Genomic DNA, 27,881 nt, shown 5'->3' with positions numbered 1-27,881 from the left:
CCTAACAATTGCATTACTGGACATTTACCTCAGAAAACCAATGTTTACACAAAAACTTGTAATGAACGTTCATAGCAGCTTTATTCGGAATAGCCAAAAACTGGAAACCACCCAGATGTCCTTCAACGGGACAAGGAGTATATCAAGGAATACAATGCAGTAATCAAAAGGAATGAACTACTGACACACACAACAACCTGGATGTATCTCTGGAGTATTACGCTGAGTGAAAAAAGCCAATCCCAAATGGTTACATACTATATGATCTCACACAACATTCTTGAAATGACAAAATCTTAGAACAGTGGTTGCCAGGGATTAGGGATGGAGGCCAAGCGGGTGGGTGTGGTTCTCAGAGGGTGCCCGGAGGGAGATCCTCGTGGTGATGGGGTAGCTCTATCTAGGCTGAAGTGGTGGTTACACAAATCTACTTGTGACAGAGAACTATACACCCACATTGTGCTAGTGTCAGCTTCTGGGCTTTGATACTGTATTATAACTATGTAAGAAGTAACCATTAAGGAAAACTGGGTGAAGGGTACCTCTAGCTTTGCAACTTCCTATGAATCTGTAATGGTTTCAAAATAAAAAGTTAGTTAGAAAAAAAGTAAGCAATAACTCTAAATGCAACTTGGTATCCTGGATTGGATCCTGCAACAGAAAAAGGACATTATTGGAAAAACTGATATAATCCAAGTAAAGTCTGTAATTTAGTTAACAGTTTTGTACCAATGTTAATTTTTTCTTAGTTCTGATAGATGTACCAAGGTTATGTAAGATATTAACATTAAGGGAAAGGGTATATGGAACTCTTCTGGGAATCTAAAATTATTTCAGGGGCACCTGGCTGGCTCAGTCAGTAGAGTATGCAACTCTTGATCTCAAGGTTGGGAGCTCAAGCCCCACACTGGGGATGGAGCTTACTTTAAAAACAAACAAAAAAAATTAAAATTGTTCCAAAAAAAAAATAAAATCCTGATACCCAGACCAATTAAATCAGGCTCCCTGGAAGGTGGGCCCCAGGTATCCCGTATTTTTAATTTACCAGGTGATTCTAATGTGCAGCCAAAGTTAAGAACCATTGTTCTGGAGACAGATGATGTCTAAGTATCTGTTTCCCAACCTGGGTTTGCTCTTAGACTTCCTTGAGAACAGTTTCTAAGTGAGCATGCCAATGTTCTTTGGCTTTCATTCCCACTAGTCCCAGATAAGGGATTCAAATTCCTTTGAGAAAAGTTCCAGAAATCCTCCTTCCTCCCTATCCAATCTGAGATCCTAGGTCTCTATGATGCCCCAGTTTCTACACCATTGAAGAACTGTGGAAGGTAAATGTGGGTAAACCAGAAGAAAAAGACAAATGCCTTCTTATTCCCAATTCTCTAAAACCCTGTAGCTAAGAATAGCAAAAAAGCAGAGAGCTGAAATGTTTCAGGGGTATAAAAAAACCTGATGTCCTGTTCTTTTTTTTTTTTTTTTTTTAAGAAAGGGGATGAGGATCTGCCTGGTGTATAACCAACCTTCCCTCCTCCCCCTTGCTGTTCTCCCTGCAAATTACAGCCATACAGCTCTCCACAGAGGCCTAGGAAGAAGGTACAAAAACAGGTCTAGCAGTTGGTTAATCTCCCTGGGATCCAGCAACTAAGGATTAGGTGCAGCAGACCCCTTCCTCCCATGTATTACCTCTTCTTAAAACACAGAAAAAGACAAATACTGTTAGTGGCAACTAAGCAAGACAGGCTGAGAAGCAGAAAGAGCAGGACTCCTCAGTGCCACTGGGGGCCAGCTTGCTTGCTCAGGGCTCTGAGCTCAGGGCTCAGAGAAGCAACCTCCACAGGAGGGAGCAGGACAGTGGGACATACTTGTGGGTCATCGTGCTTCTTCTAGGTTTGGCACACGCAACAGGCAGGGGCATGTGCTTTGAAACATGGCATTGTAAGGGAAGCCAAATAGTTCACTGTGGCCAAGGTCATGGATGTGAACCCCCAGCCAAAACTAGTGCTCTTGGTTTGCTCAAAAAGTGCTGCCGGCAGCAGAAAGTTGGCAAATTAAAAGCAAAGTGAGTACAGGTAACGGCCACATAAAGGCAATAATCGTGCACTCACATCATGGCTTGGCCCAAAGAGGTATAAATACACTGCACTGTCACAGGGAGAAGGCTGGGTCCTGGGGACCGGAGATGACAGTGTTCTTTCCATTCCCTTCAGAAGCAGGCCTGGAGGGCTGCGCCCCAGCTAACCCCCATTTCCTAAAGGAGGGCAGGACCTGCTGAAGGCTCCTGGCACTGAGGTCTGGTTCTGAGGACAGCCCAAGACCGACATCTATAAGGGCCATCTAAAACGTGGCCTGGAGGGGATGGGGACAGGCTGACAGGAAGCTACTCCTCGGCTCTCCAGTTCCCCACGTGCTTGTCCATTGCCCACACCTGGGGCTGCCTGGCAAGCAGTTAAACCCCTGGGTTCCGCCCAGGGCTCTCCTCTGCTGGGAGGCCAGGTCTGCTGTGGTTGGGCCCTAGAGGAGAGAGGGAAAGGAAAATTAATATCAAAATCAGTAAAGGGAGCAGGCCTTATCAAAACCAAGTGTTAAAACTGTCTTCAGGAAAAGAAGGGGTGGGTAAGACAGAGGAGCCTCAGGACACCTCAGTATCAAGGCAGAGCTGGGAGTGTTGAGTTAGGAAAATAGGCTAACTCCACATCACAAGAGAAAACCACTGGGAGGAGGGGATGCATCACTGAGAGGCAGGAAAGCAGGGCAGGGGGGTTCTGCTCACGGGAGGCCAAGGCCATAAATGCTGGACGAGAGGAGCCCGCCCTGGACAATAAAACACCTGCACTGGAAGGAAGGTTTAGTTTCCAGTGCCGAGTATTTCATGACCCCTCCTGTCTTCCAGAAAAATGAAAAGTAGGAACAAGGGACAGGAAGAGCCCACTCACCCTCCCACCCCCCAAGAGAAACACCTCCCAGGCAGGGGTGGGAGTGGGAGCGGTTTCCAGGGCTCCTCCCAGCAGCTAGAGGGCTGGGGAAGGAAAGCAAAGAGAAAGGGAAGATATTTACCTTGGGTGTTTTCTGAAAACAAAAAATGCTCACTAGTCCACAGTCAATTATCAACTGCAGTTTCCAAATGTGCCAAAGAGGGAAAGGTCTACGGGGAAGGCTAGAGAGAGCAGAGGGGAGAGAGACAAGAGGAAACCAGCTATGCAGCTGCGCCGGCAGGGCCTGTCGGCTTGGGCAGCACCGAGGGCACAGATGCGCTGGGCGGGGTCGGGGGTCGGGGGCCTGGGTGGCGGCGTGCAAACACGCTGCCTGAGCCTCAGAACCAGAGGGAGCAGGAAGCGCAGCGTCTGGAGTGGACTCTCCCTTGGAAATCAGCTCTGTGAATGGTTGTTGCGCAGTAGTTACCCCGAGTTTGAAATGGCAGGCCAGGGGTCAGGAAACTTTCTGTAAAGGGCCAATATTTTTAGGGTTTGCAGGTCATATGGTTCCTGTGGCAACAATTCAACTCGGCTGTTGTAGCTAAAGGCAGCCATATACAACCCATAAACCAGCAGGTCGGGTCCAATAGGACTTTATTTACAAGAACCGGCAGCTGGCCAGTTTGCCGACCCCTGCTGTAGGCAGTTAAAAATGATTGTGCCTTCCAAGCATCTCAGTAAAGGCATTTGTCTGCCAGGAAATCTAGTGCCAAAGTCAATCAGGGGATAGTTCTGACCTGCACTATTTAAGCAATGTCCCCAGCAACACCTCCATGTGTGCAGCGACACTAAGCTCTCCTGGTCAGCAGAGTGCCACCCACTAGAGAGACTGCAGCAAGAACTTTGGGGGCCGAGGCAGGAGCACAAGCACAGCAGGCAAGCCCCACTAGGGACAAATGTCAGGGCGCACTTAAGGGAGAAGCAACATCATGGCAACGGAACAGGGGATGCTAATCCATTACACAGAGGAAAATGACCCACAGAGCCACTGTAAATTACAGGTTTCCCTGCTTTCCCAAAGTAGAGTGTTGCTATGGAACCTTCTGTAAGCCAGAATGGCAGAGAGCGAAGATGCAACCACCATTTCATAAAGCAAAAGTCCTCTTCGCATTTCTTTCAGTTAGTGAAAACAGGCACGGACGTAGATACTTTGTAAAAGCAAAGCAGCGCCAAGCAAACTTTCGGAGATACCTGTAGTCCCTTACAGGACTGCCCAATGAACAGCTGAAGCCAAAAAAGGACGGTAAAACACTGCATGTATAATAAAAAAGGAAATGAAGGAAAAACCATCCTTCTTAGATTTAGGTCTACACCTTGAAAAGAACATGTGCAGTCTGAGTAGCAGATGGACCCACACAGAGTTCAGGCTGAGAAAACCAAGACCAATGCTCACATTTTGAAAGAACAACATACTGGCTTTTGAGACCCAAGTCTAATGAGATGGTGTGAACCTCTATACAAGTGGCATCTCACAAAACAACAGTATCACAGTAAATACAGACCTGTGATCAGTCCTAAAAGGCAGACCACCACCTCTCAGCGCACGTTCACGGAGAAAAGGCTCAAACGCCCAGATCCAGGGTTTGAGCAGCACACCTCAAGCTGGGGCCCCCTTCTACCAACACAGAGATGAAGCACTCGGGCTGAGCCGCTAACGTGGCCCAGGGTGGGGCTTTCTGTCCCTTGCACCTACAGGTCACCTCTCAGAAAGTATCTTTCTACCATAAAAACATATTCGTGTTCTCAAGTGTGGGTTTAAGAAATCAGAGCTGTTCCCTATGAGATACCAAGGCCAAGGGCAGGCACAGGTTCCAAGCCAGAGTGCCTAGGTCTCTCTCTGCTTCTGACTCTTCATCTATAAAATGCACCTTACCACTACCACCTCTGAAAATGGCTGGGAAGTTTTCTTGGATGAGTTAGGACAAGGAAAGCTCCTAGTACAGTGTCAGGCAGAGTAAGCGTTCAAATGAGTTCAGTGTCCCCACTGCAGAGTGCCCAGGGCAGCCGGTGGCCTCTGTGGAAGCCCCACCCACTCCTCCAGCACCACTCAGCCTTGGAGTGTATCTCTAACCCCAACTCAGGAGCTCAATCAGAATAAAAGTACCTTCTTGAGTAGTAAGGAAAATAAGTTCCCTGACTTTTTACCACTCCTACCCAAAGGCCTCTCTCCATAGGCTTTTTATTTTCCCTCCTTATGCTCTTGAAGGCATGGTTTGCCATCCCACAACCTACCCCACACTGCAAAGTCTATTTCTTCCAACGTGATACTCCTGCTCAAAGTGGAACCCTGGATCCGAAGGGCACGCCTTAAATATTAGCTTCACCTGACTGAATGTCTCAACAAGTACCCTTCTCGGTTTCTGGGATGGTGTCGACCAGCCACCTTCTGAGCCAGGCCCACTGGTGACCTAGATCTTCATTTTTCAGGTGACCTAACTCTAATCCTAAATGACCAAGAGTGTCTGAGCTTGACCTTATTCCCACTTAGCAACTATTCTCTAATTAAGTCAATCCATCCTAACAAGCCCTCCAGAGAAAATGCTAACTTAACATACTTTCAACGTCAGCTGGTCTACAGCGCAATGTCATCCAAGCTTTAAAACCAGTGAAAAGAGAAAGAGGAGAGGATGGGCAAAAAAGGGGACAAGGAAAGAAGAATGCAAGGCAGAGTGAGGGCAGAGAGAGTGAGTCTGTGTGTGCGAACAGCAAGGACGGCACAGGACATGAACTCCCTCTGGGCTGACACACGGTGGGATGTGGCCATGAGGGGCTCACCTGCTGCTGTGGCTGTCTTGTCACCGAGGAGCCTGATCTGGCTGCCTGGGATGACCTGGAGATCTGCGCTCTCCGGGGACTGTGGCAGGTTCTGGGCTCGAGTAGCCAGGAGTGCATTGAGGTACTGCAGCCGCGTGACCTAGAAGATAGGAAGCATTACCACGCAGGTGCGACTCGTGAAACCAGATGGATAAAGTGAGGTATGAAAGATCACACCTCTCCCTCCTGCCCACAAGCACCAGAACTAGGTGGGAGAGTCACACTCAGCAGGACCAAGAAAAATGAAGAACTTTAAGCAAGCCAAGGGAAGAGGGGAGCAATCAAGCGGTGTTTTTAAGATCTCAAAAGGAAACTGGGTGCAGTCCCAGTGACGGGACTAGACTGTCAGCAATCAGGCCTCCGGGGGCCAAGACCGTCTGTCCTTCAGAGCAAGTACAAGGCCGTGCTCTGTGTGTGAACTCTCAGGTTGACTCAACTAGAATCCACTCTTAATCCATACAAATTTGTGACCAGCTGGTTCAGCCCCTTGGGGACACAAAGCTGATTAAAAACCAGTACCCATGTGGGGCGCCTGGGTGGCGCAGTCGGTTAAGCGTCCGACTTCAGCCAGGTCACGATCTCGCGGTCTGTGAGTTCGAGCCCCGCGTCAGGCTCTGGGCTGATGGCTCGGAGCCTGGAGCCTGTTTCCGATTCTGTGTCTCCCTCTCTCTCTGCCCCTCTCCCATTCATGCTCTCTCTCTGTCCCAAAAATAAATAAAAAACGTTGAAAAAAAAAAACAAAAAACAAAAAAAACCAGTACCCATGAGCAGCCCAGTCACCTTAATGAACTGTAGGTCGGAGAGGGCCCGCACGGTGTAGTCAGGACAGTACGCAGACAAGCGGCCACCATCGGTTGGCTCAGACTGCAGGTCATGGTGGATGGGCTGGAGCGAGGACACTGGGGACTGGTGAACTATCAGAAGAAACAAACACTGACATCTCTGGTGGGGACAAATGCAGTCTCTAACATCCACCTCACAGATAGCTAGAACATAGAGAAGGATGGCAAGCACACTTCCTCCTGGGAAAGGCTAGCAGGGGTAGGAGCGAGCAACAAAGATGAGCCCCAAAGAAATGCTGCCCATTCCCTCAACGCAGCACAGAGATGAGAAAAGCCAGCCTGTCCCAAAGAGCAATGTCTGACAGGACAGGGCAACTGGGTGGTTCAGTCCATTAAGTGTCCGACCCTTGATTTCAGCTCAGATCGTGATCTCACAGCTCATGAGATTGAGCCCCAAGTCAGACTCTGACCTGACAGCTCAGAGATTATCTTGGGATTCTCTCTCTCCCTCTCTCTGCCCCTCCCCCCGCTTGCTTGCTTGCGAGTGTGCATGTGTGTGTACTCTCTCAAATGAACATTAACACAGACACACACACACACACAGGAACACCTGGAAGAAAGGGAGGCCAGGACCTTTCCCCCAGCAAGCAGCCAGGAAGGTCAGACTCTGCCCAGCCCAGCAGCTGAACCCAGCATTCCACTCCCAGAGGGCTGCGACTTACCTGAGGACGGTGCTGTCAGGGCAGATACTCCATAGTAGGTGAAGGCCCCATTCTCAAACTTCAGGCCCTCTTTCCCGATCTCCACCTCAACCCTGCCCTGGGAGGTGTAGGGAAAGGGAGGAAGGAGGAGCAGGGAAAGAAACAGAAGCAGACAGATTACCTTTCCTGCCGGAAGAGAGCACAAGGAGAAAGCAGCAACCCCAGTTATTCAGGGGGTGTGTATCTGGATGATCCTCCCTCTTCTCAGACCCTTCCCTAGTTTCTGAGCAAGTGGGAGGCCCCAGTCTGGGCTCCCAGTTACCTGCAGGATGAGAATGAAATAATCCACCGGCTGGCTGCGCTGGTACAGGTAATGGTGGGCAGCCAGACGGTTGCTCTCGTCAAACCTCACTTCCTGGTTGACGCTGGGATGCTTCAGCAGGTGCAGCAGGACCTTCTCGGAGATTCGCAGGGGGCTGAATACATCCACCTCTGCCCCGTGGTGGAAAAAAGGGACAGTGTCCACCAGGCCCAAAGTGGCCTGCACAGCCACACCCGACTCCTGCTGCCCCACATGAGCCAAGTCACCTCCCCAATACAAGAGAACTGGGCAGGCACACACCCACCCGCTGCTGTGGCTCGCCAGAGGTGGCACCAGCCTGGCCCCAGCTCTCAGCCACCTGGCAGACAGGAGCTGCCACTCAGGTGCCCTGAGATGCTGACAGGGCTACAGAGAGAAGCACATGTTCTGGACACTGTCCTTACTGGGAATGAGGGGACACCTGGTGTCCGCCTGGAGGTCTCCTGACCCACTGGACGGGGAGCAAGAGAGCAAAGACAAGGCCCACCCTTCACCCTCACCTCGGGACAGGAAGCGCTGGGTGGCCAAGAGCAGCTGAGGCGAGATTTTCACTTTATATTCATCGTCAGACACCTTGAACAAAGAGAATTCCTCTTTCCGCCTGAGAGGGGCACTCAGAGAAGCAGGCTTCTTCCTCACTGTGGCATCTCCTACAATGGCAAGAAGGCCTGCTGAGCCATCAGTAGCCCTCCAATCAACACAACCAAGCCAAGGCCTGGAGGTTCTTGGGGATGGGAGGGGGCAGCAACCCATATTCTTGCTATATCCCGAGGGAGTATGGAAAGCGACTGCTCCTCTCCTCAGAGTTGGGAGATAATACTGGTATAACAGCAAGACCACTTGTAAAAATAATAGACATTCTTGGTCATTAAGAGACCCCTCACCAGAAAGCACGTGTTTGCAGATAACTGGTGCTAAACAGCAGCAGCTAACCTGATGTCTGCACGCCTATGGCAACCTGAGGCACCAAACTAAAGAGGCTGCATTTGGGGGACAGATGCATGGGCAAAGTGATTCACCTGATAACAAACAGGGGTGGGGTGTTCAGTGTCCCAAGTGTGCATGTGAGACCTCAGCCATCGAGCATGGGTTCTGCGTCTACCCTACAGATCTCAGCCATCATCCCAAGAGGCAGACACTTCTAAGACAGGCCCCAGAATCTTGTTTTGGAAAGACCCTCTTAGCAGTAAAGAATGGGATACCTGGAGGAAACGTTTCCATACTGTACAAAAGAACATGAGAAAGTAAGGGCCAAGGCAAACAGGAGACTGGGAAAGGCCCATAAAGGGCAGAGTGTCCCCTCTGTGCTGGAGAAACCAAACAATGCAGCTATGATGAGAGCCCCAGGCAAGCACTGAGACTGTAAAGGCCGTGGCTCCCCAGCCAGGCGCAGGTGTGGGGCCTCGGACACCTGACCTGAGGCAGGGCTAAAGGGAGAGGGGCCTGGCTAGGTAACAGCTCTGACTGGAGATCCAGCCTCATTTTCAGCAACACGGAGACCTACTGTCCTCTGATGCACACAATACATCTCAGTAGGCTTACAAGTTGAGATGGAACACTACCAGTAGTCAAGACTCACGGTAATCCTCAGACTCATCCAGGATCTCAGACTTGATGATCTCCTCAATGACGTCCTCCAGGGTGACCAGGCCCAGCACCTCGTAGAAGGGGTCACCTTCACCCTCATTGTTCACCCTCTGCACGATGGCCAGGTGGGACTTCCCTGGGGGAGGGGACACTCAGATTACAGCTTGCCAGGGGCCTCCCGTTTTGCTTACTCCCACCTGTGACAAGCTCACCAAAGGGACAGAAGTTGATGTTTTTCCTACAAGGTGCCAAGCACAAGGTGGGACTCACTTTACATCGAAGGAACCTAGATCTCAGACACTGTGTTCACCCGCACAAGGGCACCCAGGCAGTGGCAGAGCAGACTCAGCCTCTGGTCTAAATGAACGTGGCATAGACAAGGATGCATCAGACTAAGACAGGTGCAATAGGGTTGCACACACAAGGGCACCAACTCCAGAAACACAGCCTCCTCTGGGACAATCTAAATGGCAGAGCAGAGAGGGGCCACCCAGTGACTCTCCTAGGAAAGTTTTCCCAATTCGGAATGCTGTCCTTTATTTCCAGAAGCCAAGGTCTATGAAAGTTATCCAGGGAGAAGATGGTAAATGGTAATCAGCCAGTCAGAGCCCCAACTGTGTGGGAGGAAGAGCAGCAGCCTGGAACTGTTCACTTTCCTCTTCTTCAGATTAGCTTTCTGTTTGTTTCTTTGATAAAGAAATGTAAGCTTGAAAAAGCCCAAGCCTCAGAGTGCTGGGGAATATTGAGAAAACTTCAAGAATCTACTTTTTTTATCTACGAAACTTTATACCTGTCCAAAAGAAAAAAAATGCAAGCTACCTAGGTCATTGTAAATTTCTGAGTAGCCACATTAAAAAACAAAAACCAAACCAAACCAAAAAAAAAAAAAAAAACCACAGGTGAAATTAATTGACAGCATATTATTAACTCAATATAGCCAAAATATTTCAACATTCAATCAATATAAAAACATCAAAACAGGGACCCCTGGCTGGCTTAGTCAGTGGAGCATGTGCCTCTCGAGTTCCGGGTTGTGAGTTTGAACCCCAAGTTGGTACAGAGATTACTTAAAAATAAAATCTTAAAAAAAAAATAAAAATAAAAATTAATTAATTAAAAATTTAAATAAATTAGGGGTGCCTGGGAGGCTCAATCGGTTAAGCTTTTGACTCTCGATTTCAGCTCAGGTCATGATCTCCTGGTTCGTGGGACAGAGCCCACATTGGGCTCTGCACTGACAGCACAGAACCTGCTTGGGATTCCCTCCCTTCCCCCTCTGCCCCTCACCTGCTATCTCTCTCTCTCAAATACATAAATTTTTTTTTAATAAAAATTTTTTAAAGATTGAAACATATTTTCCTTTTTTGCACTGTCTTTGTAGTCTGGTGTGTGTTAGGCACTTCCAGCACACCTCAGACCAACTACCTTTCAAGAACTTGACAGCCACATGTGGGCAGGGGCTGCAGAAGGGGTTGTGCAGGACTAGGATACAGAACTAAGAGAAACTCACCTCAGCCTTTGTTACTGATGAAAAAAACTTAAGGTAAAAGCTAGCCTGGATCCACGTAAGGGAGTATTTGCTTCAAAAATCTCTCAGTTTAAAAAAAAAAAAAAAAAAAAAGAATCTTTCAGTAAAGAAAAAAGTCAAGTTCACTTCTTTGTGTGAATAATACTTTACATACCTTGGGTTTAATTACAGTGTGGTGAACAGAGTTCAGAAACACACTCTCTGGAACTCTGTCTGGCACACACTGCCTTATTCTTTCAGCATCCATGCCCCACCCCCCCAGTGTCAGGTGCAGGAAGACCTCTGCTCCAACTTTAGATTGAACAAAATGTCCAGTCAACCAAAAGCTATTATTATTAGACCACTGGTCAGATCATCAAGAAAGGAATGAGGCTCTAAAAGAATAAAAAGAAAACACTTAACTATATTTCATCAAATCTAAGATGTCCTCAATTGTGAGATACATCCTGATTGCAGAGAAGTTCAAACACAAAAAAATGTGCACCTGAGACGTGAAGGATTGCAGCATTTCGTGCCTACTGTGTGCTGGCCACTAAGGGCTTTATTCAGTTATTAACTTACAAATCCTTCAACAACTCTATGAAGGAACAGAACATTATTCCCATTTACAATTTGCAGAGAAAACTGAGACCAAGAGAAGGTTCAGTGACTCACCCAAGTGCAAAACCTGGATTTGATGGGGCACCTGGGTGACTCAGTCAGTTAAGCATCTGACTTCAGCTCAGGTCATGATCTCACAGCTCTTGAGTTTGAACCCCACATCAGGCTCTCTGCTGTCAGCACGGAGCCTGCTTCAGATCTTCTGTTCCCCTTTCTCTCTGCCCCTCCCCTGCTTATGTCTGTGTGCACTCTCTCAAAAAAAAAAAAAAAAAAAAAAAATTAAAAACCCCCCCAAAACAAAAAAAACATGGGATTTGAACCCAGGCAGTTGGCTCCTGAATCTGTTCTCTTAACCACCACACTCAACTGACTTTCACTGAAGAGAACAAAAAACCCGAATCTTAGGAAATCCTCCCCTCTGGGTGAGTTACACGTGGCCAAGGTACTCTCTCCAGCACAGGAGCCCTTCTAAAGAAAAGTATCGTTTTCTAGGATGCTCTAACATCCTCAGACAAAAATTAAAGGCAGAAATGACTATACCATCTTTCCCGCTTCCAGGAGGAAAAGGCCAGGGGTTGCCTAGAACTACCTGCTCTTTCCTGCTGAGACAGAAGCATTGAATGAGGAACTCAGCATTTCTAGATGCTTCCCAGCACTGGGTATCTGTGCTGGGAATGGTTCACACTGGCAGACAGACATCATTTCTACAAGGGCCAAGGCAAGGCCCTTGTAGGACAGCCCTCATGGGGAAACACCAAAGCTCAACATACAATTTTGGTCAGATTCTGGGAACCAGAGCCCAGGTTCTAGATGACCATCTAAGAGAACTCATTTCAGCTCCATTCTTCCAGAATGCCAGTCGCTTTGGCATGTTACCTTTAGAATGGATTAACTTCTCCCTTGCTTTCAAACAGTTTTTTTAAATTTTCTTTAATGTTTATTTATTTTTGAAAAAGAGAAAGACAGGCAGACCATGAGTGGGAGAGGGGCAGAGAAAGGGAGACACAGAATCCGAAGCAGGCTCCAGGCTCTGAGCTGTCAGCACAGAGCCTGATGTGGGGCTCAAACTATGAGCAGAGCAGAGAGATCGTGTCCTGAGATGAAGTCAGATGCTTAATGAATGAGCCACCCAGGTGCCCCCAAATGTTTTTGTTTTTGTTTTTGTTTTGAGAGAGAGGAATGCCATGTGCAAATGGAGAAAGTGACAGAGGGAGAAAGAGACTCTTAGGCAGGCTCCATGCTAAGCATGATGTGGGGCTCGATCCCACAACCCTGGGATCATGACCGGAGTCTAAATCAAGAGCCGGATGCTTAACCAACTGAACCACCCAGGTGCCCCACTTTCCAACTTCTGTAAAACAGGCACAAGTTTCTCAGTGGCCTGCCACATGCAATGACTCAATATCAAACATATGAAAGCAAAGCCCTTGAAAGATCCCCTAACACAATGGCCATGTGGTTTATCTCTAGACAGAATGTCCAAGGGGTCCAGAAGGCAACCATGAAAAAGTAGTAGGGGTACACACAGAACAAGCAGCTGGAGGGATTAAAGTTTATTTCTCATCTGATAGGATAAAAACGTCCTGAAAATATACAGGCCCCTGGCTGGCTGACTGGAAACACTAACACAGACCCTAGGACGGCTGCCTACAGGCTCTCCCCAAGCAAGTTCTACGGAGCCACAGACAAGGGGGCAGATGGTGCATCTTACCAACATCAACCAGAAAGCCCTGCAAAAGCTCTTGGGAGTTTTAATTTCAGTTAGCAAGCTCAAATGTACTCAATTATATGGATGCTAGAGGACTCTTCCATAATGTCTAATTTCTAGAATATTTGTAAAAATGCAGTTGGAGTTTAAATTCCTTTGCCTTCCTTTACCTTTTAATATATTATTTATTTGTTTATTTGTTTTTGAGACAGAGCGTGAGCAGGGGAGGGGTAGAAAGACACACACACACACACACACACACACACACACACAGAATCTGAAACAGGCTCCAGGCTCTGAGCTATCAGCACAGAGCCTGACGCAGGGCTCAAACTCACAGACCATGATTATCATGACCTGAGCTGAACTGACTGAGCCACCCAGGCGCCCAACCTTCCTTTATTTTTTAAAGCAACTGTGGGAACATGTCCTAGGAGAAAAGTGCCAGGGTAACATTCCTCACAACAGCTCTGACTCTTTTCAGAATCATGGGGATCCTCTGACCTCTGACAGTGAACCAGAACTCAGTTCATTTAGTAAATGTGCTGCCGAAGCGAGCACCAGAACTCAGTTCATTTAAAACAGAGACTTTGAAAAGCTCACGCATCCTAATTCCTCCTTTGGTTGAATGTCCTTGAATGTTTTCATTAGGGAGTTGACAAAGATGACAGGATTAAAAGCTCTAAAACAACACATGTTATTTACCACAACTCCAAAGTATTCACACTTCCTGGTAATGTTTGCACAAAATAATCGGTGTCATCTCAAGTCTGCACACTAAGGGGCACCTCACCAGAGAAGGTGCCTCTCCCAGACTATAAAGTTCCAAAACAGACGATGCTCTGAAGGAATGAAAGGAACAGGGCCGGAATGGTAGCTGCCAAGATGCCAAGGACTCCAGCTTCAGGAAATTCAGAGGGCACCACCACCTCACACACTTGGCAGAGAGATGGGAAGGGAATCGATTTCTAAAACCTCAGGCGCCATAAAGGCTGCAATACGCCCTTTGTTCATAAACAGAATGAAGAAAGGGGTAAGGCTACAAAGGACTTCAATGAGGAAAAATAGGTATCTACCAAAGGACTGCACTGCAAAGAGAAGCAGAGAAGCCTGCCCAATGTCAGAGGAAAGATATAGCCAACCTGCCCTGAGAATGCCCCTCACCTGCCACAGGAGGAGGAAGGCAAGGAGGACTGAAGAGCTTCCCATTCAACCTTCAGGTTCCCCAGAGCTGCTCCGAGTCCACCACCCCAGAACAGGAGCAGCCCAGACTGTGGGCCTTCTCTCCCCACCGGCTCCTTCCTATCAACATTTAAACCCAAAGACACCCAACTCGCCCATCTTAAAACCAAAGAGCTAAGGCCTTCTCCCCTGCCAGTTCTCTCCCAACCACTGCTCTCTGGCTTCCTCTTTGTAGCCATACCTCATGGAAGGTCCATCTACTTCAACTGTCACGTTCCATCACCCCACACCGTAGCACCAAATCTGCTCTCTCAAAGGTCAAGGGTATCCTGGTTGCTGGATCCAAATGACATGACGCTGGCCTCTCCTGAATCATTCACCTTCCCTTGGTAAGTGGTCTCTTCCCTTAGCTTCTAGGACGTTCTAAACCTCTGGCTCTCCTCAGCAGCCTCTCCTCTGCTACCCTCCATCCCTTTTATGCTTGTGCCCTCAGGGGGTTAGGCCTTTTGCACCATTCCTGTGGCTTGACTGAGGGACCACTGCTATAACAACAACCAGATCTTTATCTCCTGCTTGGGTCTTTACCTCCTATTTCTCATCAACTGGTATAGCCTGCCTCTTGGGACACTGCACAGACAAATCCCAAATTCCAGTGTTCAGAACAAATTCGTCTGTGCCACCCCCCCCCCCCCACCACCACAATGATCCCCTTCTCTGTAAGTGCTCTGCTTCAGAGAAGGCTAACACCACCCCCAAGCCAGAAACCCCAAGCCTCACCTTCAGCTCCTCCCTCTCACTCCACAGCTCTTCAGCGAACCACAAAGCCCTCTCAATTCCACCTCTGAATACCCTCTTGGACCTCCTCTCCAGGCCCACTGTACACCCCTGTTCAGCCTTCCAGCATTTCTTAGCTGGACCCCCACTCATTGGTCTCTACACCCGTCAGTGCTCTGCTCAAAGTCAGCGCCCAAAGATCAAGTCCAGGGGCGCCTGGGTGGCTCAGTCGGTTAAGCGTCCGACTTCAGCTCAGGTCACGATCTCACGGTCCATGAGTTCGAGCCCCATGTCGGGCTCTGGGCTGATGGCTCAGAGCCTGGAGCCTGCTTCCAATTCTGTCTCCCTCTCTCTCTGCCCCTCCCCCGTTCATGCTCTGTCTCTCTGTCTCAAAAATAGATAAACGTTAAAAAAAAATTACAATAAAAACTAAATACTAAGGGCAAGAAAAAATTTAAAAAAAAAAAAAAAGATCAAGTCCAGCCTTCCCAGGGTCTCAAGCTGGGAGGTGGCAGGGGCACGATGGAACCTTCCTCTATGGACTCCAGGACCTGAAGTGCTGGCCACCAGGCCACAAGAACTTCCACTGCCTGGGAGACTACAGTGGCCCAGAGAAGAGTACTTACCATCAGGAAGTCTGGCCCCCACCGGGGGCTTCCCTCCCCAGAGAGGGGCTGCATAGCCACTTTTTGGGGAAACAGCCAAGAGCAACCAAGAAATTCTCAAGCAAAGCAGTCAGAGCTGTGGAGCAAAGTCTCCCACACAATCCTAAGGTACAGTAATGACAGTAACTGCCCAACTATTCAACACCCATGCGGCCTGGGGCCAGGAGACTTCACAGCTGCCAAGCAGATCAGGAGCCTCCGCTCTCTGGTAAAGACCCTGCCTCACATTATGCAGCCTTTAGGGTCAAGCCCATCCACAGCCCTGGGTGTCCCCCATGCTTATCCTGCAGGAGTTCAGGTGTGAGAAGCATGGCCAGTGGACAAAGAGCAGCCAAGCTCTGGGGAACACACCCAAGCCTGCCAATGGAGGGGACTAGAGAGGAACCCACACCTTCACACCCTTGGGACCCTTGGGAGGGTGGGTCTCACTTTTTACTAGCAACCTTAGAGTTGCTCAGATAAACCAAGGTGAAAAGAGAGGGTGAAAATGTGGAGTTAAGGGAGACCCAGAGAGACCTTACTCAGCATGAGAAAAGGGGAAGTTAAAACAAACAAAAAAGACCAGACAAAGGGGAGACTAAATCAGCATCCATAAAGTTGTTTCTGGTGAAATCAAAGCGGAAGTTTCTTTCACATCTGCAGGAAATTAAGAATCATTCCTTCTGTTATCAGCAAAGCAACAGCTCATCAGTGGCCTTAACAATGATCCCTGGAAACATCACAGACCAAACTAATTTGATATTATGTGTACAAATAACAGCGTCCAGGTAACTTGAGACTATACTCTTTTCTTTATTCTTTTAGTTTCTATTTAAGAATTTAGACCTATTACAAAGCCAAAACTCACAAAAATGACACTGACAAAAAAAGCTGGTGGGTTAGAACCAAGTGGGCATAGCTCCCCAAATTAGGCCTACAAGGAAAGAGGGGATTTTGCTGTCTATACCGCTCTAAAAGTCAGCTTTTAAATGATATTTCAAAAGGTCACTGACAGCTGCAAGGGCATCATCTAAAAGGCCACTCGGAGGTCTCACTGCCCTCCATAAAGATGGGACCCTTTCGTTGAGACTTCCATAAACCCCCACTTTTTCCAGCGGAGGGCTCTGGCATTCGTGTCTCCTCCCCAATATCCCGTTACCTCGTTTGAACTCCTCCAGGACAGCGTCCAGCTTGGTGTCGTTGAAGACGAAGTGGAGTGGATGGTTGTAAAAGCGGGTGATGGTACTGAGTGGTGTGCAGTCTTCGGGGTCCACGAAGGCCAAGTCCTTGAGGTAGAGCATGTCCACGATGTTGGAGCGCTCCTCCTCGTACACCGGGATGCGCGTGTAGCCGCTCTGCATGATGCTGGCCAGGACGCCGAAGTCCAGCACGGCGCTGGCGTCCAGCATGAAGCAGTCCTCCAGCGGAGTAAGCACGTCCTCTACGGTCCGACAGCGCAGCACGCCTTTGCTGAGATCGCTGTAAGGGTCGCCGCCCCCGCGCGCCAGTTCCAGCACGCGCTCGCGCAGCCTCCCGGGCCGCGCCGCCAGCTCCAGCAACTGGCCCACGGGCAGCGCCACCGGCAGGGTCAGCAGCACGGCCAGGCGGCTGAGGAGCAGCGCGCGCGGCGCCAGTGCCAACGCCCAGCGCCCGCTCACGGCGGCCGGCACCACCTCGCCCACCAGGAACACGAGCCCCGCGCTGCCTAGCACGGCGGGCACCGCACGCTGGCCTGCCGCGCGGTACAGCAGCACCGCCAGCGCCGTCTGCGCCAGGCTGGCCAGCAGCAACAACGCTCCCAGGGCGCAGCCGGCCCAGCGCCGCGTGGGCTCCAGGCGCCGCGCCGCCGCACGCTCGGCCTCCGAGCCGCTCTCGCGCAGCACCTGCACCTCGGCGGGCGCCAGGGCCAGCGCGCTCAGTTGCAGGCCCCGCGCCAGCGCCGCTAGAGCCAGCAGCCCCGCCGCCCCTAGGCCCAGCGCCCAGGGCGGCGTCGCCTCCTCAGCTGCCGCACCGCCCGGCTCCACGCGCACTGCCTCGGCGCGCAGGCGCAGCAGCGCGCTCCACTCGCCCGTGGGGGCCGCCGTCTCCTGGGCCGCCGAGCCATCCGGCTCCCCGCGCACCGCCAGCAGCGCCGAGTGCGGGCGCGCGGCCTCGGCGCGCAGGCGCAGCAGCGCGCGCCACTCGCCCGTGGGGGCCGCCGCCTCCTCGGGCGCTGCGGCCGGCCCGCCCTCGGGGCAGCCCGCCCCCTCGGGGGCCACCCAGGACCAGGAGCTGTTGGCCAAACCCGAGCCGAAGACGCGCAGGCGGAAGGTGGCCTCCGACGCGGCCCGCACCTCTCCTCCGCGCGCCCACCCCGCGTCCGCGGCTCCGTCTTCTTCCAGACACACACCCAACACTCGCGGGCCCGACGCCGCCTCTCCGGCGGCGTTGCCCAGGCAGAGCGCGGCGAGCAACCAGCCTAGCCGACCCGCCGCCGCCGCCGCCATCGCCTGCTGCCCCCTCTCGGCCTCCCGCGCAGCCTACCCCTCCGCCTCCTCCGGACCAATCGTCGCTAGTCTTGGCACCTCCTCCGCCAATAGGCGGTGGGCGAGGGCGGGTCCCAGGGTCGGACTAGGCTGCGCCGGGGAGTAAACAAGCGGCGGCGCGATCCTGGGGCGGGCCGGGGGCGTGGGGCTCTCAGCCCCGCGGGGTTCAGCCTTGAGTTCTAGGGTGAGGGGTGGCCAGCGTCGGGTGGCGCGGAGTGGCGAGCTGGGCGTCTCGTTCCCACAAGCTGTGCCGGCGCGCCGGGAGACCGGACTTGTGCTTTGGGAAGTCCCTGACTCGGGGCGCGGAGCGGAGCGGCTGGCAGGCAGAATTTCAGTATGTGACAGATGTGCCATTTATGAGGAAAGGGCCCGGGAACCACTGACCTAGGGGCAAGGAGAGCTGAAAGAGGACTGGACGTTGGGAAGCTCAAGTTTCTTGAAGTTTGTTGATTGCGCCCGACTGTGCTATAGGTCTGGGAACGTTGAGACAGCCCTTTGCCTTCAAGGAACTTGCATCCTGCTAGGGAGAATGATGGTAATTGTGTAAACAAACGAAATCACTACCTCTTTGGATTCCCACAGCTACTTTTACAGGAGAAAAGTGAAGCATGACTTAGCATGGATGCTGGATTCCGACACGACCTGCCTAATATCCTGGTCACCATCCCACCCACGCTAACAGAGGGCAGCTTTGTCAAAAATTAGTTACCTGGTCACTCCACTTCTAGCAGATTATCCTTGGGAAAATATTTACTCAGGAACAAGAAGAACTATTCAAGAAGAGAGTTATTTAGAAGACAGAATGGTTCATTGACAGTATGGAATGTTTTTCACCCATTATGTATGCTCTTTGAAAGGAAATAAACTGGGAACGGGGCTTTTCTACAGGTGTCCAGATTGTGTTTTGTGTTTTCTTTACATTTTTATGTATTTTCAAATTTCCTAGTAACAAAAGTAGACTTTGAAAAGGGTGAATGTCATTTAAAATCTTTATAAGGATTCTACAGAAACACATTTGCTAGGTCATGAAAAGAATAAGTATAGGTACTGTGGCACACAGTTAAGTGTGGAAGGCAATGTGCAAAAATGAACAAATCCATGTGTGAAAGACCAAAAGAAAAAAACAGTGTGAAAAACTCTTCAAAGGATGGTAATAATGTCTCTTCAGCATCATAAGCTCAGTGCTGTGACTATCCCAACTGTGCAAACCGTGGTCTCCATGTTTCCAGTTTTTATTATCTGGATGGTGCTATATGCCTCACTTGTAGATGACAGAATAAGCCACCAGCAGAAGCAATAATGACACTACTGAGCCTTTCTACTGGATCAGCATGCATCCTCTGAAGAAAAAATTTATAAATTCAGCTCCTTTAGTTAGCACTTCTTTCAAGTCCAGAGACAATGCTGACCTTGAAACAGAATGGAAGACCTGGTTAAAATGAAAGTCAGATAAAAAGTTAACTAGCAAAGAACAGTCCCAGAGGAAAGAGGAAAAACTCCCTACGGATTTGGTCTCAGGCTCCCTTGGAAAACAACCTATAATTCATTTTTTGGAGAAAACCTTTGGGTAGGACAATTGGATTGCGCTCGGAAAACAAATGTTCACTTAAATTGTGTATACCCAAAGACAAAAAGAATCCAGTAGGGCAAAGATGCTCAAGGAGTGATTTTCTGTTAAGAGGCCGCAAGAGTACTTCACCAGCTTCTTTCTTTGTTGGCTCTGTACCATTCTTTGCCCCCCTCCCCTGGGTAGTCACTGCATCAGTGGAGATACATGCCACTTGACCTTCAGGTCTCTCATTGATCCTCTCCAGGCCATTTTCCTTACTGCTCATTTGGTTCAAAACATTCCCATGTTTCATCTAAATACTTATTCTTGAGTTTCAAACTCATAACTAATGTGACCTCACTGGCAAATTCCTGCTTATTTCTCAAGTCTGCAAGTGTCGTTTACTCCAGCCGGTCTTCCTCTACCATCTCTTGACTAAATTGGGTCAAGGTTATGGGAGCTATGTGCTCTTCCCCAACAGCATCCAATACTTACCTTCTTGTAAGACCCATTCATTCATTCATTCATTCATTCATTCAACAAGTATTTCCTGCATTGAGTGCCTACAGTGTACCAGGTACCATTCTAGTGCTGGTACCATGTGGGAATGAGAAAGGCCCTGCCCTCCTGGAACTTAGGTTCTAGTGTGGGAATAACAAACCACACATAAATCCTCATTTTACTGTCTGGCAGTAAATGCTATGGAGCAAAACGAAGCAAGTTGAGGAAATGGACAGAGGGACTGGGTCCATGCTGTTTTAGATGGGGTGACCAGGGAAGTCTTCTCCAAGGAGGTGGCATTTGAACGGAAACTTAGATGAAGTGAGGGGGTGAGCCTCACAAAGACCTGGGAGAAGAGTTCCACGTGGAGGACACAGGAGATCAGAAGGTTCTGGTGTGACTATCTCCCTCAGGGACTCTTCCTCACCAAACTCATTGAGTTGTTGGTGGCACCTGGCATGTAGCAGGGACTTAAACATGTGTGGAACATATGGTCAGATGAAATTTATTCTCGTGTCCCCCTATACACAAGCTTTTGCATCTGCTATTTTATCTGGAATGTCCTTTTCTCTCCCCTTTAAATATTCCCCACATTTGTCTGCTCTGTTAAGCCTGGCTTGCTTGAGCCTCTAGCCTCAGCACACTCGATTACCACAGCCACAGCACCTATGGGCGCTGCGCAAGTCTACCCAGCAGAAACCTCAAGAGTGGATGCAGTGAGGCGACTCTCAGGTGGGCTCTTCAGGGGATGAGCTCTCCAACTTTGAGTCCTCCACCAACTTCATGGGCAAGGACAAAAAGGCGACTGCATGTTATGAAACAATGTGATCATACTTTTGGATAAAACTTTCTCCTTTGGCCCTCAGGGGAGAGAGAAGGGGCGACTTGCCCATGCTGACTGCCCCCTCCAGTACCCGTAGGCAGAAGACTATGGTGTCCATTTTGACAAGACCCCTCATTGTTGCAGTTGAGCACATTTGCCCTGTACATCTAACAGCAGCTGGCACTCTCTAGCTCCTGTGACAATAGCCTTGATTACACATATTTTGTAAATTTCATTTCTGCTTTCCTTTTTACTATTAAACACTGCCAGAATACTTGCCCCTTACCCTGTCATAGGTGACAGCCACCACAGCCACTATCTTTATGACAGGTACCGAATACTGACAGAACTCAAAGAGGCAAATTATAGACTCACCAAGATTTCATATTTCATTTTTTATTACCAATCAAAAATAAATTCCATATATTGTTTAGCAAATATTATCATTGTCTTGTGACAAAAGACACAAGAGTCATACAACAAAACTCCCCGAGAGTCAAACTCATAACAATGCCAAAATAAATCACAAAAATATACAAATTAAAATCTTATGCAAAATAAATAGGAGTTATTTGCTACGGTGGCTGTGACTTGCCTACCCATTTGGAGGCCATTTACAAAGGTCTCCCTTACATGGGAAGACATGCAGGGGTGGGCCAGTCCAGGGTATGGCTCAGCCCAGGAACCAGAGGTTGGAATAGGAAGTGAAAAATTGCACTGGGAGGAGGAAGTCATCGGACCAGTAATATTTGGAAATAATTATGACCCTCTGCAAGAAGTGATTATAAATGGGAAAAGGGAGGGGGAGGAGGGACCATCTGTTGGTAGTAACTGTGTGTGCAAAGAGGTAGCTGTGGAAGTGTGTGCACCTGCTCCTTTTACTTCACACACACTCACTTGGTTCAGGCCAATACGGTCTGCTCCACCTGGCACTCAGGTCTCTCAGGAACACAGCTTTGCAAGCTCCCGTGCAGACTCAGAAAGCAAGCTGCTCCTGTAGAAAACTGAGGGGTTTCCCCCAACAGGTAATAAAGGTCTAGTGTCTATTTTTCTCATGACTGAGAACCCATGGGTGTTCCCACTTTCTCTCCAGACTTTTACGAATAAATTCTGTGACTGGGGAAGACTTTAAACTGGCCAGGCAAGTATATTTGGTACAAGACATTTCCTGGTCCCAAGAGTTAGGATTCTCCAGGCGCTTGAAGAATAGAGTACTTGGGGTGACAGAAGTCACTGACTGAAGAAAGGGTCAATAAATACTACTTAGGTGGAAGGCTTGCAAGTCTCCCTCGCCTGATCTTGGGCCCTGGGCACCTGTTTCACCTGATGAAAGGGCCAACATGGACCTTGGTCCCACAGCCTCCCCAACAGTGGCAAGCCTGGAGCCCCGCAGCAAGGCCTAATTCAGCCCCAAGGAAAAACCGCCTGGGCAGAACTCCATGTGGGGACGGAGCTCTCGGGTTCCAGTACCACCAGCTTGAGCCAAGGCCAAGATGACAACTCAGGCTAGGATTACAAAGATGGGGCAACAGGGCTGCCAGCTGTGTGCCTTTTAGGAAGAAACTTCCTTTCCTGGGTTTTGTACATGTGTGAACAGGGTTGGGTAAGCCTCAGCCACACAGGAAAGGGCATGAAGAACCTTAGGTTGGCTTCCTATGTGTCCTGTTGTCCTCAATCCCCAAGAGGCATTGGGGTTTGGGGATGAGAAGCAGGGAGTCTGGAAAGAAGGGCTTCATAGGTCAGTGACTGACACTTGACTTAACATTGTGGGGTGGGAAGGGGGATGTATTAATTGCTAACAACACAGATGCCCATGACCAGATTCCCTCCTGGAATGGAAAGGAGTATCTCAGACAAGTCACCCGTAATGTAGACAGATGCTCTCTCGCCTAGGGGGAAACCTTTGGTAAAAGTAAGGGCAGGGCCTGGGGAGCAGGGGTAAGTGATCTTCAAGGTGTGAGACCCTGATCTGAGTCAAACCAGTGGAGACAGGGGTGAGAATCCTCAGCCTAGCCCAACTCACCAGAAGAGCCCATCAGCAGAGTTCTAGGAAATTCCAGGATCCAGCGATTGACAGGAGTAGGTGTGCTCCTCTCTGTAGCTGGGAGTACCATGTCCCTCATCACAGTTACCCAGAATCCTTCAGCCTCAGCAACATCAGACAAGCCTCAGTGCATGTGTCCAGGCAGTTGTTCTCAGCGCTATTTGGTTGTTTCCTGAAAGGAACTATCTTCCTCCCGAGAGAAAACCTTCCTCCAGTGGGCCTCTAGGATCCCCTCTCTGGAGGAGGGGGAGGGAGAGGAGGAAGAGGAGGAAGAGTGGGCTCCCTGAGTCAGGGACGTAAGCCAGAAGGTCACGGCTGGGAGCAGATTATGGCTATTGCTTCCTGGGGTGAGAAACCCTACCCCTTTTAATTAAAGTTTTTATGGAGAAAAAAAATTGTTTTAAATAAAGTTCCTTAACCCTGTCTTCCCTTCCCCATTCCTTTCCCCAAACAATATTTAAAAAGAGGAGCAGTGAGCCTAGTTCAGAAATTCTCTCAGTAAAAAACAGCCTCGCTCATGGTAGCTGGCCCACTGCCCTGCCAGTCTAGAACTGGGCAGCCGCTACCTCAGAGTTGTTCAGAGGTCCCTGTCGGAGGCCAAAACCCCCACACTCTGGGGGCCATCTGGCTGCTCAGTTAGACAGGCTATCTGCACCCCTCCTGGCCTAACAGGCTCCCTATCTTCATGTGGGCCCACTGGGGAGACCCCCGCGGGGCTGGCGGGGGGCCCCGGGCCCTCCTGTCAGATGGCACTCTCATGGGAAGCTCTGTGCAGCAAAGAGTTGCGCTCATTGAGAAGAGTCGTGGTCTCATCTACCACAGGCAGCTCAGCCTTCCCGGCCAAGTTCTCCGTGCAGATGGTGCAGCCATCCAGGGGAAACTGAGGGCAGTTCTCCATGCGTGAGGCCAGCAGCCCATTCTGGTACTGTTGCCGAGTGATCTACAGGAGGAAGGGATGAGGTTCACAGAGAGCAGGAACTGAGAGGCAAACCTTACAGGACCCGGGGGAACAGGGTTGGTCAGGGTTGGGCTATGAGTCCAGAAGAGAGGACGTGACTAGCTGGAGTTTCTGGAAGCTAGTGAAAATAAGGAATGAGAATAAGGAGGACACACATCTTGGGACCGGGCCCTCTGTGCCATGTGTGGTGGGCAAAAGAAAGAAGTTGCTGACTGCTGAGGCAGAGTTATCCAAATGCCCAGGACAAGGAAGACAGCGCTTCCCAGATGGAGACACAGGAAGCACTCACCTTAATGTACTGGAGGTCCATGAGCGCCCGGACACTGAAGTCAGAGATGTACTGGCCCAGGATGGAGCTGCCAAACTGGTTGCTGCTGCCTGCCAAGGTAGCTGTGTTCGTGAGATCCGTGCGGTCCGGGTAACTGAGGGAGGCTGAGCGACTGAGGGTGGTGGGGTGGGATGGGGAGTGGTCTGTGGGGAGAGACAGGTCATCAGGCCAGGAGCCCCCGGTGGCCCCTCACAGCCTCTTGCTAACCTGTCCCACGGACACCCGGGAGCAGGGCCCCCACCAGGAATGGGAACAGTTCTTAAGGACAAGCAGAAGCTCCAACAGTAGAAGATCTGACCTCATCAAAGCAAATGAGTTAGTTTGTTTAGAAGTGTTGTGCAAGAAGTATTAAAAAGCCTACCAAAGCAGAAAACAAAAACCGAAGACACAGAAAGTTTATAGCTGCACAACCCTCATTTCCCCAACAACTAATCAGTCAAGGGCAACATAGTGATTACCCTGCCATGGCAGACAAGTCGCTATCTTTGTCTCTGTACCAGCTTATATCAGGTGACATACACTATATACTTTTAAATTATATTAAAGGAAGACATACAGTTTGCACCCTCTCCCTGCGCATCCACACAGACCTCACAACACCATGCCCTATTCATGTCTTAAAATGCTGTTTTGTTTTTTGTTTTTAAGTAGGCTTCATGCCCAGTGCGGAGCCCAATGTGTGGCTCGAACTCATGAACCTGAGATCAAGACCTGAACTGAGATCAAGAATCAGACACTTAACTGACCCAGCCACCCAGGCGCCCCTTAAAATGCTTTTCAGACATCAAAAGTATGTTCTGCACATGACCTGTTCTGGGTGGAACTGTCCCAGCCACTTGTGTCTGCTGGCCCCAGTCAATGTGACAAGAGGGACAAGGGCAGCAGGTTCCTCTCACAGGAACCTAGAGCCTCCAGAGCTCCAGGCCTCCCACTCTGGTGGTTTTCTCCAGGCTGGTCCAAGTGCCCCTCCCTTGAGGCAAAGACTGGGGTAGTGGTGAAGGCGCCTCTTCCCATGACCAGGGGCAGCACAGGCCTCCATTCAGACGACTGTAACCAGGAAAGGGGGATGACTCAACCACAAATGAGGAAGGAACAGACTCCTTATTTTGAAAAAGGAATTGTACCCATATTGTACATCATTAGCTCTTATTTTTGAGAACACTTAGAAAACAATGAAATGCACAAAGAAGTTAATTGTGAAGGCATGCTGGCTTCTTTTAAACAAACAGGAAGTGCACTAAGCTTATTTACTTAACCACTAGGTTACTAACTAACTATTAAGTTAGCTATTCTAACAAATAGTTCAGTGAAGACAGCAAACACAATGAATCCAGGTGACTGAAGGACCAATTCAAGTTTAACTGAGGGAGACTGAACTGAGTAATACTCTATCTTTGAGCTTCATTCATAAAACAAGGAAAATATAGTCTGGGTAGTCTGTGATTGGGCGGTGTACAATCATTAGAGAGGATCGTGTGCATATATCACTTATCCTAACCTAACATCTCTGATTAAGTCCTAGAAAAGAAACACAAATACTAAAGATATTACCTAATATTTCATGTTAATCATTTGGATGATGGAATGCTTTTATTAATGCTTATTAATGCTCCAGAAACTGAATTTAAAAACAACACAGATTAGTGACACGGCCCTTTAAAAATAGAAGCCCAAAAAGAAATAGACCAAAATATGAAACGTTTCTGAATAATGAAATTATGATACTTCTTAATTTTCTTAAGACTTTTTCTATTTGCTCAACTTTCTAAATAAGCTACGTTGCTTTTATGATTAAAACAGAACTATAAATGTGTAAAAAAAAAATTAAGAGATTTTGACTTGGTAATTTCATTCTGAAAGGATATCCTGAGAACATAATCTTAAACACAGAGAAAGTTTTTTCACAACACATCCTGGTGTTATTTAGACCCCAATGAACATACGTAAGGGGCGGAATAACAAATGCAGGCACATGTGCCTGGGGGAATACTGCGTGGCTCTAACCAGAAAGCTTATGGAAAAGCATCTCTGTTCCCATATTAGGTACAAACATCAGGATCTAAACCATGTATACATAAACTCCTGGCCAGTGTGACACAAGAGCAAGAGCAGAAGAGAGAAGAGGGGGCTGAGATGTTGGCCAAGGAGGACCAATATGGTCCATTCTGTTGTCATTGGACATCACCCACTCAAAGGCCATTGTCAGCTTCCCACTTCTATTACAGCCAAAAGGTGGCTGTTTGAAAAGGCTGAGTGTCTTCTAAATCACCTTTTTACTTTTTTTTTTTAAAGAGAATCGATAAAAACATGTCCTTTGGTACAGCTGAGGAGAAAAAACCCAGCTGTACGAATATAAAATGGGAAAAGATGGACTCTGGTGATAGGACTGTCAGGGCCTCAGGAGCTTCTTTAAGTTACACAGTGAGACTGGAGCTCAAAGGCACTTGTAATGCTCTTAACCTCCCCTGGGCTCACCAGGTCAGGCCAGAATTCTGATGGTGAGACCAGCACCTTCCGCCACCCTCTGCTGCCTCCACATAAATGACTGAGAACTGACTCAGTCAGCCCAGCAATTCTGGGATAAGGCTCAAGAGTGTGTCCCAGCAAAGGCCAGAAACAGTATATGGCATTGGGCCTCTTCGTCAATAGTTTATGATTGGAATAGCACATTTTAGTTGTAATCAAGAAGAAAACAGAAGTAACAATTGAGCTCTAACATTTCATACCAATTCTCTCATTGCTCCTGACAATTCTAAGAAGTGGGCACATATATTGTTCCCATTTCACAAGAGGGAACAAAGACTTAGAGTAAGTCAGCTCCCGGAATCATTTAGCTAGTAATTGCAGAGACAGCATTCAAACAGGGCAGTCTGCCCAGGGCCGCACTTCTAACTGCCCGGCGGCTGCCTCCCCCTGGCAGGCAGACACCAGCAGCAACAGAATGAAGAGCAAAGCCTGTGAAGAAAGGAGGAAAGTTTTTTAGAAAAAGCTGATGACATGACAGGCATCGTGATGTTTGTGAGTGGCCTTGATCAGGGGGTGCCAAACAGCTGGGTTCACTTGGCCTGGCCAGAAGCAACCCTCCCTTCCCACCCTATCTGTGTGGATGCGTGCGTGTGTGTATGTGCATGTGCATGTGTGTGTGTCTTCTCAAGGACTGAAGGACCTTTGGGGATGCTCTTCCAGAACCAGGGCAAAGCCACCCAGTAATTGGGCCCTAGGCCAAGCAGAGCCAGTGCAAATCAAGCTGGCCCACAAGTGTGAACGGGTGGGATGGCCTGAGGTGCTGTGGGGAGCCCCAGTGCCTGCTGGGAGAGGTTAGTAGAGCTGTGGTATGTGGGCTCAGGCGATAGGTGGCAGTGCAAACTTCTCCAGCCATGCCATGTTACCTGAGAGCCAGGAGAGCAGGGAGTTCCGCTTGCCAGGCGGACACCCGACCTGGGTTGAAGGCACTGGAGCAAAAGAGGAAAAGGTCAGCGATGGGTAGGGTGAGGAGGCAGAAC

The 27,881-nt window shown here is 49.3% G+C and overlaps 2 protein-coding genes across 7 annotated transcripts in view; both read right to left on the bottom strand.

Annotated features, from left to right (window-relative positions):
- Positions 1 to 62: 62 nt before the first annotated feature.
- CNNM3 (cyclin and CBS domain divalent metal cation transport mediator 3) lies at positions 63 to 18,169 on the bottom strand. Of its 3 annotated transcripts, XR_009602554.3 has the most exons (9): positions 16,810 to 18,169; positions 9,207 to 9,350; positions 8,128 to 8,277; positions 7,589 to 7,758; positions 7,288 to 7,384; positions 6,564 to 6,697; positions 5,745 to 5,883; positions 3,052 to 3,151; positions 63 to 2,508 (listed from the first exon to the last, which is right to left on the bottom strand). XR_009602554.3 is itself a non-coding variant. In XM_060607762.3 (8 exons), the coding sequence occupies exons 1-8, from the start codon at positions 18,134 to 18,136 to the stop codon at positions 2,444 to 2,446; spliced, it is 2,226 nt and encodes a 741-aa protein (XP_060463745.1). In that variant the 5' UTR covers positions 18,137 to 18,169; the 3' UTR covers positions 63 to 2,443. The 3 variants fall into 3 exon arrangements, 2 of the variants coding, with proteins under 2 accessions (XP_060463745.1, XP_060463737.1); XM_060607762.3 differs by lacking the exon at positions 3,052 to 3,151; XM_060607754.3 differs by lacking the exons at positions 63 to 2,508; positions 3,052 to 3,151 and adding an exon at positions 3,175 to 3,435.
- Positions 18,170 to 21,428: 3,259 nt separating this feature from the next.
- Positions 21,429 to 27,881, bottom strand: part of CNNM4 (cyclin and CBS domain divalent metal cation transport mediator 4) — a 40,854-nt gene continuing 34,401 nt past the window's right edge. The window contains exons 6-9 of one of the 4 annotated variants that reach the window (XR_009602553.3): positions 27,768 to 27,830; positions 24,340 to 24,521; positions 23,072 to 24,032; positions 21,429 to 22,052 (exon numbers count right to left, since the gene is read on the bottom strand). Coding sequence is in view for 3 of the 4 variants with exons in the window: in XM_060607736.3 (XP_060463719.1) it covers positions 23,835 to 24,032; positions 24,340 to 24,521; positions 27,768 to 27,830 (443 nt within the window). In the remaining variant the exon portion in view is untranslated. Of the gene's footprint in view, positions 24,033 to 24,339; positions 24,522 to 25,006; positions 27,334 to 27,767; positions 27,831 to 27,881 lie in introns of those variants that run through there. The other 3 variants (XM_060607736.3, XM_060607743.3, XM_060607746.3) reach the window with 3 other exon arrangements.

The sequence above is a fragment of the Panthera onca genome, chromosome A3, assembly GCF_046562875.1.
Source record: "Panthera onca isolate mPanOnc1 chromosome A3, mPanOnc1 haplotype 2, whole genome shotgun sequence".
In the NCBI taxonomy this organism is placed as follows: Eukaryota; Metazoa; Chordata; class Mammalia; order Carnivora; family Felidae; genus Panthera; species Panthera onca.
This window is presented reverse-complemented; position numbering and strand designations above follow the sequence as displayed.

Excerpts from the sequence above, each read along its gene's own strand:
- CNNM3 (XM_060607754.3), bottom strand. The coding sequence starts at position 18,136 with ATGGCGGCGGCGGCGGCGGGTCGGCTAGGCTGGTTGCTCGCCGCGCTC. Across the intron at positions 7,759-8,127 it reads CCAGCGCTTCCTGTCCCGAG|AGGTGGATGTATTCAGCCCC; the intron begins GTGAGGGTGAAG and ends ACCACGGGGCAG. Across the intron at positions 7,385-7,588 it reads ATTTCATTCTCATCCTGCAG|GGCAGGGTTGAGGTGGAGAT; the intron begins GTAACTGGGAGC and ends TACACCTCCCAG.